The 12499-nt window shown below is 36.5% G+C and overlaps 1 protein-coding gene across 1 annotated transcript in view; it reads right to left on the reverse strand.

Moving 5' to 3' along the window:
• The window catches only part of opcml (opioid binding protein/cell adhesion molecule-like), a 120166-nt gene extending 108696 nt beyond the window's left edge, over positions 1–11470 (reverse strand). The window contains exon 1 of the mRNA XM_043249820.1: positions 11198–11470. Coding sequence (XP_043105755.1) covers positions 11198–11258 — 61 coding nt within the window. The 5' untranslated portion in view covers positions 11259–11470. The remainder of the gene's footprint in view (positions 1–11197) is intronic.
• Between the last annotated feature and the right edge of the window lie 1029 nt (positions 11471–12499).

A 12499-nucleotide genomic window follows, 5' to 3' on the forward strand; every position in this document is an offset into this window, starting at 1 on the left:
TTCTGTCAAAACTATAATCTAAATTACAAAATATAAATGTATACATGTAAATATTTTTAAAACATGAGTGTGCATTTATAAAACAAATATACACAGCACATACTTAAATGTTAAATGTGATTAAAAGTTTGACAGCAAAAGTAAACTTGGCATGAAATATGGCACTAAAATATCTGAAATACAATTTTTACTAGGGATGACATGCTCTCATCTTGGAAAAATATTAAAACCTATAATATAAAAAAAAAACAAAAAAAAAAAAACACACATTGCATTGTTTTAACATCTATATTCATTCAAGTATTTATTTTTGTGTTTTATTTTAAATCTAACCAAACAAAATATATTGGTCATTAGTTATGAGACATAAATTGCAATTTGCGCCATACATACAGTTTATTAGTCCATGCTTTCCCTGGGAATCGAACCCATAACCTTTACATTGCTAATGCCATGTACTACTTTTTGAGCTATAGATCTATAAAAGGAAAATACAAATTTTAATTATTACTTTAATTTAGTGAGAAAAAAAAGAAAATTAGACATTAAATATGGCTTGTGACCGATTGAATATGGATTTGTGTATTTGTATTCTGGGTTGTGTATAGATCACATTAGCATACAGTGATTACAGACAGAGATCCAAGCTAGGCCAGATGAGACACATTCCACTCTCCTGGCAACAGAAGCATGTGGTCACTTAAAGCATGGTGCCATCAAGAGTGATGAGAAAAGATAACTTTATTATTTGAATGGCACGAGACATCCAAGCCACCTGGAGTCGAATGGTCCTCATTGATGCCGCACAGTGGGTGGGTACCGTGTGAATGTGTGCAGTGGTCCATGATTTAGCTACTCATTAGATGGGTGGTTTGGCAGGCAGAGGTATTTGCATGCACTCTGTCCCGCTGTGTAATTCGAGGATGTAATTGGTGCTGGGTTCTCTGGCCTCTATCCTGAGAAGCCATCTTTTCCACTAGCTTACAATCAAGCATCTATAACGATAGTTCGCGACAGTCGAGAGCATCCGTTTCAAACAAACACAAAAAGTTAGCATGAAAACTGCTAGGGGTTGTTGTTTTAAAGTTAAGCGCCTCACTCAAGGTCACAACCTTTCAGCGACCAGTTCAGGTCTTGAACCCCCAGGCCTGCGTGGGAGGTTACTCCGAGCGTCATACATATTCTCAGACTCTCCACAAGAAGTGTGGCAACAACTTGTATTTTAATCAGACTTGAGCTCAGCTAACAAGAACATAATAACAGCGTCGGAGACTTTTCACTGAAAGACTCACGGAGATGACATTTTCCCACAAGACACATGATACATACTGGATCGGCGCTCACAAAAATATGCCTTTGTACCTTAATCTAAGCCTAAAGGATTTATATGAAAAGTTGTGCTACCTTTACTCTCAACATTTACCTTTACTCCCTTTAGCCTTTCAAAACATACAATTCAGGTACTAATATGTACTTTTAAAAACTTTTATAAACATTTAAGCAACAATGTGTGACATTTAAGGATAAATAGGCCTACAAAGATGCACCATTTTGCATTTGTACCTTAGTATACCACCCCAGTCATATTTATACCTTTTTTAAGTGGTAAAGTGTTTTATATAGTGGTAGATAAGATACAAAGATGAAGCATCATGCATTATGAATAAACATTTTAATTCTAATTAAATCACTAACATTTTATTTTACAATGCTGTTACACATGTACATACTATTATAGTAATTATAATAACTGGAACTACCTTAACCGTAACCCATGTAGTTACCTTATATGCTCTAACTTTAACTTAACTTTTGTGTTAACAACCCATTAACTATGACTTTTCCCCAAAAAACTCCTAATTCACTGCTTATTCATAGTTAGTAAGGTATTTTAGGTATTGGGTAGAATTAGGGATGTGGAATATGGCCATGCAAAATATGTGCTTTGTAGTTACTAATAAATAGCCAATATGCTAAAAATACAACTAGTTAGAGGTGATACTGAGGTGTTACCATTTATATTACCAAGTACCATGTAAATGTATAGACTAGTAAACAGTAACGCCTGCAGTCGTCACAGATTGCGACATGCCGTGTTTCTGGTTAGGTGTATTCGAATGATTAAAAATATATAGCAGTTTGTACGTTTTAAACTTTAAAATACATCTAAGTTGTATGCTTTTGCATCAGTAAAAACTTACAAAAATGTTTTATGCTAGTAAATGTTACATATTTATACCTACGTATAAACATGAGATCAGTCTGTCTAAGGAGAGCTTTCAGAACACAGTGCTGTATTGTATACTGGACAACAGCAGTTTGTGCATTCATTCTTAATTAGCTAGAGAAAGTGGTTAAGAGACACATGTAGGTGGAAGAGTCAACCAATGAAACTGTAACACGAATTCTCAACACTATTCTACATGGTACTCCTAAAAGAGTCTATTTGGCTAACATTACAGTTCCCATAACATCCGAGAGCTGTGCGCATTTAAAATTCCACCTATTCTGAATGCTCTATGCCTCCCATGCACTCATAGTACATTCTTTTTGAGTCATATTCTTTTTCTGTTACATCTCGCTATAGCTCAGAGAAAGAAACAGCTGCGAACATGAAGGCAGAGGTCGTGCAGACCTTCCTCATAGCCATTTTGCTTGTTCCAACAGAGTTACTGTCTTAAGGCAATTTCAGTTCAGTTGAAGGTCCCTCTTTATTTGTCCAGCATAATGAATCAATGCTTTTCCAAAGCATTGGCAGCACGCTAGAGCTGGCAGTGCAATACCAGTGACCCTGATGCGAGTGTGGGGCAAGGTCTTCAGTCAGAGGTCTTTGCAGGTATCTGTCCAGCATAATTAATCAAACCTTTTCCAACAACCTTGATACAACAGCATAACATGTAATTCCAAAGAATAAACGTTTCATTAAAACATCCCAGCCTACACTAAAAGGCTTTTGGAGTTGCAGCTGAGGTGTTAAAATCGAACATTCGTGGCCTCATTATGTCACAGAAACTCACTTTTCCAATTCACATTAATTAAAAGGAAAATTCGGATTCAGAGCAAGTAGCGCGCCCTAGCTACGCCGCATGTTCATTCCCCGAGGGGACGAGGCGCAAAGAGAACTGACTGACATGGTGCATGTTTTCCCGTTGCTTGAAATGATGAACAAGGCCACAGCTTCAAATTCATAAAATACAGATCACTTCGCACTTACTAGAAGATTGCGTATTAAAATGCATTTTTGCCTCATTTCAGTGAGCATTTGAGAGTAGGCAAAATGCGTTTCCTTTTGCTTGAGCACCGCTGCCTCGTTATACATTCATGAGGCATATTGAGCTATGGAAATAATAAAGGAGATTTGAAGACCTTTAGTTGAACACTTTGTGTGTCTAAAATTCTAATTCCAAAACAGATTACTTGAACGTTTCTCTTCCACATGCTTACGCCGGCCATATAAAAGAGTAAGCGCTATCAAGGTTGGTTAAAGGTGAACGACACTGATATTTATGTTTGCATCAGTTTGCATGGATGCATTTTTTCATTTGAACGGGCATTCACTTACAAACAAAGCCTTTGGTGAACAGAATCAGCTATTCTGCAACAGCCGTAGGGCAGACAGGGGTCAGGCACTTTGTTGAAGACAGAAGACTAGTAGGAGGACTTTTTTTTTTTTTTTTACCAGCTGTCTTCAACACTGTCAGCACTCTAGCGCTGAAGATCAAATCAATGACCTTCTGAGCAGTGGGCTCCATCTTCACAGTGATTCTACAGTAGACACTGATCATGTGCCCCTAAAAGCTCATTCCCCTTCAACCCTCCCTGCAGACAAAAGACAGTTTGTCGATCAATAGAAGTGTGTTTCTATGTGTATTTATGTTGTTCTGTCCCCCAGCAGCATTTTTCATGAAATAATCATGAACTCACCATTATTTGCACAAGTACCATCAGTTTGAGAGTTAAGTGAACATCTGGATGGACCAAATCTGGGACAAGAAATCCTTCCCTCGGTGGGCAGTTACCAAATGAGACATGTTTACAGATTGGGATGTTGGTGGGAAAATTATGGCATGCGTCTGTGATTTAGGGACTCGTACAATTTCATCGTCGCATACAGATGGTGCTAACATGACTATCCTGGTCTGATTATCGTATGGTGAGTTTGGAGAATGTTTTATTCTGAACTGCGGTGTAGCAATGCAAAATTAATTTGCATATAGTCTTGATAAGATGAAATGGGAAAGGGAAAAAAATACAGGAAATAGGAAAGGAAAAAGTAAAGAGAGAAAGATAGTAAAGCAATAAACAAAAGCACATGAGAAAAAGATGATGAAAAGAAAATCACAAAAATGATCGTGGGTAAAGAATGTAAGACAAGGGAAAGAAACAAAGATATGTGGAATGAAAAATGGCATTAAATAGGAAAGGAAAAGAAAAATATTTAAAAAAACATGTATATAGCAAATAGAAAAAAGAAAACAAAAAAGGGGGAAGAGAAATAAAAAGGGAAAAAGAAAGGACAATGGAAGGCAAGACAATGGAAAAACCAGAAAGAGGAAATAAAATGATTTTCAAGGACTTGAAACATGCTTTTAAACAAGAGGATGACTGTTCATACTTTCTAATACATTACTGTGTTTTGAAAGAAAAATCGCAAGAAATTTGTGGGCAACAAACTGACCTACATCCCTTGTGATTAGACTGTGAAATCAAGCAATGAACGAGTTGAATCTTAATTAAGTGGAAGGAAATTAGAAGTAGCATTTTACATGATGTATTTCATAAACAAGACAAAGGATAACTGCATTATATTCATTGCTATTCCCTGACAACGCAACAGATGACATGGTTCCATTTGTCCCTCATTATATAGTGACTGTTTAGGGCTAAAACAAACCCAAACAAAAAAAGGAGCCAATGACATTGCCTGCTGGAAGATGTTCCTTTTTAGAGCGATGACATCAAATGTTGTGCAGATTGCCCTGGAAAAATAGCTTTCGTCCAATCACAACAGCCTTTTGTGTAGTCTCTCTGACAGAATACCCAAGAGCCACGAAACACTAAATGCAAACTGACAGCTGTAGGAATAAGGGATCAGCTGCACTCACTGATTGGGCGAAAACTGACCTCTCTTTTTATTTTATTCATTTAACAGTGCATTTAATAGCAAGACTAAAAACATGTTTTTGCCATGCATTTAATGACAGTAAAGGTTTTGGTTGATGCTTGTTAGGCATCTTGTATAGAGACTGTGGTGCACATACAAATCGGTTATTTCATATTTAAAATAGCCTAAACGTTCACAAATTGTACAAAAGATGTTTGTTGCTTAATAAAGAGAAAATTATTAACATATAATAACTAAAAGCCAATCTGCATCATTTCTAGCAAACAAGAAGAAAATAAACATTTAAATGCAACTGCTAATTGTTTATACCATTTTCAATAAAAATACTTAATGACTCAAAAAAAAATGTCAGTAACAGTCTTTATTAGTTTATTAAACATCTTAAATTCACATTCAGACGATTTAAAAATGTGACAAGAGCTGCTTCAGTAGTTTTAATGATTCAAATAAGAATAATAATAAAAACAATCTCAATTGAATTTAATTTCATTTAAAGATTATTAGATTTTAGAAATTTTGACAGATTTTTATCTAAGGTTTTTCTATTATTATTATTATTATTATTATTATTATTATTATTATTATTATTATTATAACACTGCAGAAAAGCAGCTTATTCTTAAAAAATATATATAATGAACATGACTGAAATCATAAACATGTTAACCATGGACGAGTTGAATACAAGTCTGTATGAATTACTTTTTTTTTACTAAATAGAATAAATCAGCATAAGGCCGCCATCTTATAAAAGTGCTGACAATGTACAAATTAGACAAATGCAGTAAAACTATCAAAGATGAAGATAATGGGGTGTCTTTCTTTCACCCACAAACAACAGGCACAAAACATCTTGATATATATTTTTTGGTCGCTAAATAATGGTACAAATACCTGTAATTAGAGTACCCTAAACCTCAGCAAATCATGTTGCAAAGTTCACTTTAATACTCTAGTCTTTCTCCATTGATTCTGTGTCTGAAAGAAACACCTACAAATGAATATACAGTAAAGTCAGCCTCAAAAATAACAATCAATGCCTTTTCATTGTTAATGGTTCAATGCATGTCATTAGTAAGTCTTGACAGTCATTTTATAACATCAAATGAGGGTTTGTGTTGGTGCAGGCTTAAATTAATCTGGCCCATAACGTATTGAATAACATAGTACATCCAAGCAAAGAAAATGAGCATCACGTGATTAACCTGGCTAACCTGCAGTGACAAACAAAAATCAGATATCAAAGCGTGATCATCTTTTTGTTAGCAGATGGTAAAGGTGCAACTGATGAGTGCCTGAGGGCTCTATGTGTGGACAGCTTGTAAGCATTAATCGGACCTAAACACATTAATTTAACATCAAATTCAACAACCTTTTATATGAAAATCAACTGATGGTGTGAATAAAATGATAATGAATTTTATTGAAATATGCCAGGAGAAATAAGCACATCAGAAAACGACAAGGTGACTTCCATGCTGTTTGTGCCCAAGCAACGATTTTAATCAGCACGACTATGGTTTGCGTTTAATAAGATTTTATAGAACTTACTAACAGACTATTGCATGGTCTTGGTGGATGAAAAATCAGGCAACAAAACTGGCAACGTATTCATAAGCTGCATGCAACTATTTAATCTGGCAACCGCTGGTTTCTTTATTCCAGTGCCAGTGACCAGTAACATCTCTTGCTGCCCTCCTTAAATTTTGACCTATATAGGAGTGATGTGTTGTATAAAGCAATTGAGTTAAAGTACAATTTACTGTTGCTATTTTGCCACAACTCAAAGAGTATCAACAAAATATGTCCAAAAATAATAAAAGAGTACATCGCTTGATGTACTCTCAATTGTAAGTCGCTTTGGATAAAAGCGTCTGCAAAATGACTAAATGTAAATGCAAAAATATTTTAAATAATTTCCAATAATGACATACAGTGGCAAGCAGAGTGCACCTCCGTGAAGCCTGTTTGCTTCTGTTGAATGGGCTTATCTGCATGGAGCTAAACTAGAGAAAATCTGGACAGCCAGAGAGCAGACAACAGGAAGCAACATGCTGGGCGCATTATCTGCAAACAATCCTTCAGAATTGCTTTAACCTCCACAAGAGCAGAAACTGTCCAGCCCAAGCTGTGGCCAACCGAGTAGATTGGGCATCAAATGACCAAGTGCTCAACAAACCATGCCACTCTTGAAGGGCACAGGGCTCTCATGATGGCATATGGACACCAGGCTCTGCGGCAAGCCAGTCTGCCTCTCTTGCATCCCCTCCCTCCAGGCCTGGACTGTGCAAGGATGAGTGAACAAATGTTTATCTGTCTATAGTAGGTATGTGGCTGGGGCAATGTTATTTGCCATTTTCTTTTTCTTTTTTTTTTTGCTGAGCTTTCCGAATTGCCACTTATATGTGCACATAAAACATACATGCACATGCTGCGTTGAGTCAGAGGAATGGAAGGAATGAATCTGTCATGGGGCACTCACCACCTCTGGCAAGGTCACACAAACATTATTTTAAATGACAGCCCAGTAGAACAGGGGCATTAGACAACACTCTCAGAGCATACCAACTATCCCAGAGGATGACCTCACATGATGTTCCGAGCATGCATTTGGGAAGCATACAAAACAATATATATGACAATAAAAAAGTGACAATCTGCTTCAGTAGTTTTAATGATTCAAGGAATAATAATAAAAAATAACAACATTTCAATTTAATTAAATCAAAGGCAAAATCGAAGTAGTGCATACTTCAGAGATGTATATACATCACTAAAAACAAAGTAACAAACATTTATAATGATTATATATAATGCCCGTTATCCATTCCGTAAATATGAATATTCTTATTATATTAGTATTATTATTCAGTACTTTATTATAAAGGACCAATATGAACTATTATCCAATTGCTTATTAGCCTGTTTATTCGTACTTAAAAGATAAATTCTACATGACCATTTTGTACGTTCCTAATCCTACCCAATATCTAAACTTAACTACCTAAGAAGCAAATTTATTTTGCCATTTTTTTCAGAAACTTTTTCGAGTTTACTGAAGCAAAAGTCATAGTTCATATTTTGGTAATAGTGAGAAATGGACCTTAAAATAAAGTGTGACCGATTCTTAGCCTGTATGTATAATGCAGTGAGAGTGTCGCACTCCGAATAAATTCCCACGTTTTGCCAGAAGATGGCGCCTGCAGCTGAAACCTTAATCCGTTAATTTTACAAAGCGCTCGTCCGTGGCGTAACACAGCATAACACAACACAGGTACAAATTAATTGTACATTGACTATTAAATCGTTTAATGGTTTATACATAATTTCCGTGACAGAATTCAAGATAAATCCTTTAATCTTATTACTGGAGCCGCCTATTACAAATGATTATGAAGCAGAAAGCAAACTATGCAAGAGCGGCAGTCCTTCCTGTACACTCAGTGTCCGAAATTCACTCACTCCTTCAAGTACACTAAATGAGTGGACCAATGTAGGGAATAGTGAATGAGGGTATAGGACTGATCACAGCTTTTGGGCATTCACTTTAATGTTGGTGATGAACAACAGAAAAAAAAAAAAAAAAAAACCCGTTGTGAAACCAAGTGAAAACTGGAATGGTAAGAACGTATATGTCCTTTAGCTGCCAGTTTGATTAATAGATCTATTAATACAAAATCAAAAACTGTAAAGCCCTGCAGCAGCTGCAAAATATTTAGTACAGTGTCATTGAAAAGTCATCTGGTCCATCAGCGCCACTGATTTTTGTGAAACGTTTTGACCAGATGACTCTGGATCGAGTCTGGGCCAGCTATAAAACCATGTGTGAAAACTAGCATGCCCAGCGCAATCGCACTTTATTTAAAGTTCTGATCGAGGTCTTGTCATCTGCCCTATCTCAGACTTTGATATTGTTGAGAAGCAGTAATCTGCATTTTGTTTATTCCATAAATATATTACCATCAGCCTCCGTCAGAGTGATTCTGTAAGATGTTTCTGAGTGCCTGAAAGATGTTATTTCAAGGCTCATTATGCCTCCAAAGGCTGAGGGAGCAAACACGAGTTTCCAGAAGCACTGAGCTGTCAATCATAATGAATTACTTATATTGTTTACAGCTGACAATAAATCTATTGTTTCTGTGGGTGGAACAATCTCACTGGTCTGAAAGTTACAACAGAGATGATGTACCACTCTCAAAATGACACTTTAATGGGGGCCATCAAAGTTTACTGCTCGAAAGCATATCGAGACTTTGAAAATGTTTTAAGTGCTAAAACTTGAAGCAATCTTTAGGCAAATACTGGCTTTCAGATGGTCAACATTTGGCTGAATTCTTAAGGAATATACATTGGTATATAAGTTAAGTCAAAGTTTTAGAATACCACAGATCTGACTAGACTAATCATGGTTGCATAACTTAAACTGATGACACAAAGAGGCAGACTAAGCAGACAAATCTAATCTTCAGATGCAAGCTGGGTTGTTTGAAAAGTGTGGATTGGGGTGGAAAAAATACAATCTTCTTATGATGTCACTAAAAATGTCTGTTATATAGTCTGAGAATGCCATGAGAAGGATAAGTGTTGGCATTCGCATTCATCTTACTTGCTTTTGCATGACAGAGGCAGGGAACCTCGGAACTTTTAACAAACATACATAACTAAAAACCCTATCCAATGACTACCTTAATCCTAAAAAAGATAAACAAAATGTCATTACAACATACTATTATTATTATTATGTGACCCCTTATTCAAGAACTGTTGAAATTTTTAAAATTAAGTAAATTCTGGATTGAAATTAAGACTTAAGACTTGATTTTTACTTGCAAAGCAATGATGCAAGGTTTTTTTTTCAGTTATTTATATAATTTCTTTGCTTCCCGTTGATTATGAAATTAAATCACAGCTCAAGGCCTAACTGTGATCAAACAGGGGCCGCCGTTTGATGGTTAGCCAACACATTTTGGCAGTTTGCTAATTAAGTCAAAGCAAACAACCACCTGTGATTAAAAGTATCAAACTGGTGGCTCCAGTCCTGAGGTATTTACCTCTCTAAACCACTAGCTGAGTCTATTAATTAGGCAACCTGGAAGGAAGGGGTAATTTATTACCAATCATATGACGCAGCACATGCAGAGAGAGAGAGACCTTTGTGAATGAAGCATTATGACCCTGATAGTAGATTTTTTTTCTGCTATCTGCTTTTGCAATCACTACAGCAATTTTCAAAGAGGTTACTGCAACGAGAGAAACCTTACTTCTTTTAAAATTGAATATTGATCTGTGCATGCCTTCCTGTGTGAATGCGGTGTCACAGAGAATTACAAGTTTAAATTTCAATTATTGTGACCACGACTCATATTCATGGCTTTTTCTTCTTTTTTTAAAAAAAATCTTCTTTGCAGTTGCACGCTTCAAATGTCCCTGTAGCCTAAAAGCCCAATATTTCGCCTGAGGTAACCTGTAGATAACAACCTAGCTTTTTATTACCTTCAAAAACACACAAACTCAGACAACCATTACAATGACTTTGAAATGTAAAGAATGCAATAAGCCCTCACATCACTCATAAATAAATCCTCCATATAAAAAAGTACTTTCCTTTAAATCAGAAGTACAGATAATAATAATTTTAAAAAATGACATTTCAATTTCCGCCTTTACTGGAAAACCTGCAAATATAAGCTTATCGAAAATGCCAAAAGAGAGCTCCTCATCCTCTGATGTGACTCATGGAAGCGAGTAAACGGTGACTGCGTGATGGTTTGTGCTTACTCCGTTCAGTTTGTCGCCACTGTCATTCTCGATTAGCCTACCTGAAGTGAGTTTCGACATTCCTCTGGGATGTCCCTCGGGTAAAAATCACCCTTGCGCTGCATGCAACCTCTAAAGCATCCCACCTCGCAGGAATCCACTTCTTGCAACTTTGATCACATTTGAAATGCACCATGCTTAAAGAAGACTTGCTTAGTTCCTAAAATACATCCACCCTCCCCATATATCAGTTCAGGTTTAAGCAAATATGGTCTCCCCAGCTTGAGCATGCACAAAGCAGATGAACAACAGTACCTGGATAGACAAGCAGAGCAATCAGCCACACCGTGAAGATAAAGCAGGCAGGATTGCACATTCTTCAAACTGTTCTCTGGATGCAGCAGCTGGTGTTTCTTCCTTTTCCCTTTGCTCTTCTGCACAGACACACAACCACCTGTGCTCTATTTGCTGTTTCTTTGATCACTGGGTAATTACAGCAGAAAACGGTTTATTTTCACCCTTGGATAGGCATGGAGTGGAGTGGAGGCAATTTAAATCCAGCACAAGTTAAAGCGGCAGAGAGACTGAGCTCCCATTGATTATTTTCATAAGCGGAGCGCGCTCAGCGGGCTGGCGGAAGGGAACGGACCGCCCCCTCTGCGATCTGATTGGACGTGACTCTTGGCTGTCTGTCAGCAAGGGGTGTTACTCTTTTTTATGCTTTGACTGGACCACTAATGCAAAGCTCTGCAAGATGAGAGAACGAGCCGAGCAGCATCTTCAATAAAACTGGCGGCCAGCCCCCTAATATTTGGTCTGTCACCACAAACTGACAGACACGTCTGGAATTGCTCTGTTCCCTTATATTACGTTGGTTCTATTTAAAGATCGTGCCTTTCTTATTTGTGTAATTGCCTGCTGTCAACACTGAGTATTGGGTCCATGCCAAGACGCTGAAGTCCCTTCTCTCCGATAGTCATCACTACTCTGACAAAACTCTCAAGGTGACCTTGGGCTGCTTTTGTAAATCTCTAGCTGCAAAGATTAACAATGTGCATCTCATCCATCCTCAATGCATTTGAATAAACAAAAACAGATCTAATTATTGTTCAATTATGTTGTGATTTAAAAATGCCTCCCAGAACCATTTATTATCATTTCAAATGACATCAATCACTATATCTGGCAAAATAAACGGACTCTTCTAGACCACTACAACATCAATGTTAATAAAAAGCCAATGACATTCCGTTTAATAAAATATGCTTCATGATGAGATTTTAATTAAAATATCTGAAAAAAAAAATTAAGATGAATTAGCTTGAGATTATCAATAGCCTAAATATGTGTATTTTGTCCAAATGCAGTAGAAATTTGGCAACATTTTAGTACAGGGACCAGTTCACCCTAGCTGCTTATAAACATGCATATTATTATACTTATTAACTCACATGTGGGACTATAGGGAGTTTAATTAATTCAGATGTGAAAAACTGCAGTAACTTAAAAAATTGTTTCATGTGTTAACATTACTACATTAGTTTACAATGACTAACAATAGAGAACATATCTAAAGCATTTATTAATTATTATTTATTAATGACTAATCCATTGCTA

Source organism: Puntigrus tetrazona, chromosome 10 (assembly GCF_018831695.1).
Source record: "Puntigrus tetrazona isolate hp1 chromosome 10, ASM1883169v1, whole genome shotgun sequence".
Classification (NCBI taxonomy): Eukaryota; Metazoa; Chordata; class Actinopteri; order Cypriniformes; family Cyprinidae; genus Puntigrus; species Puntigrus tetrazona.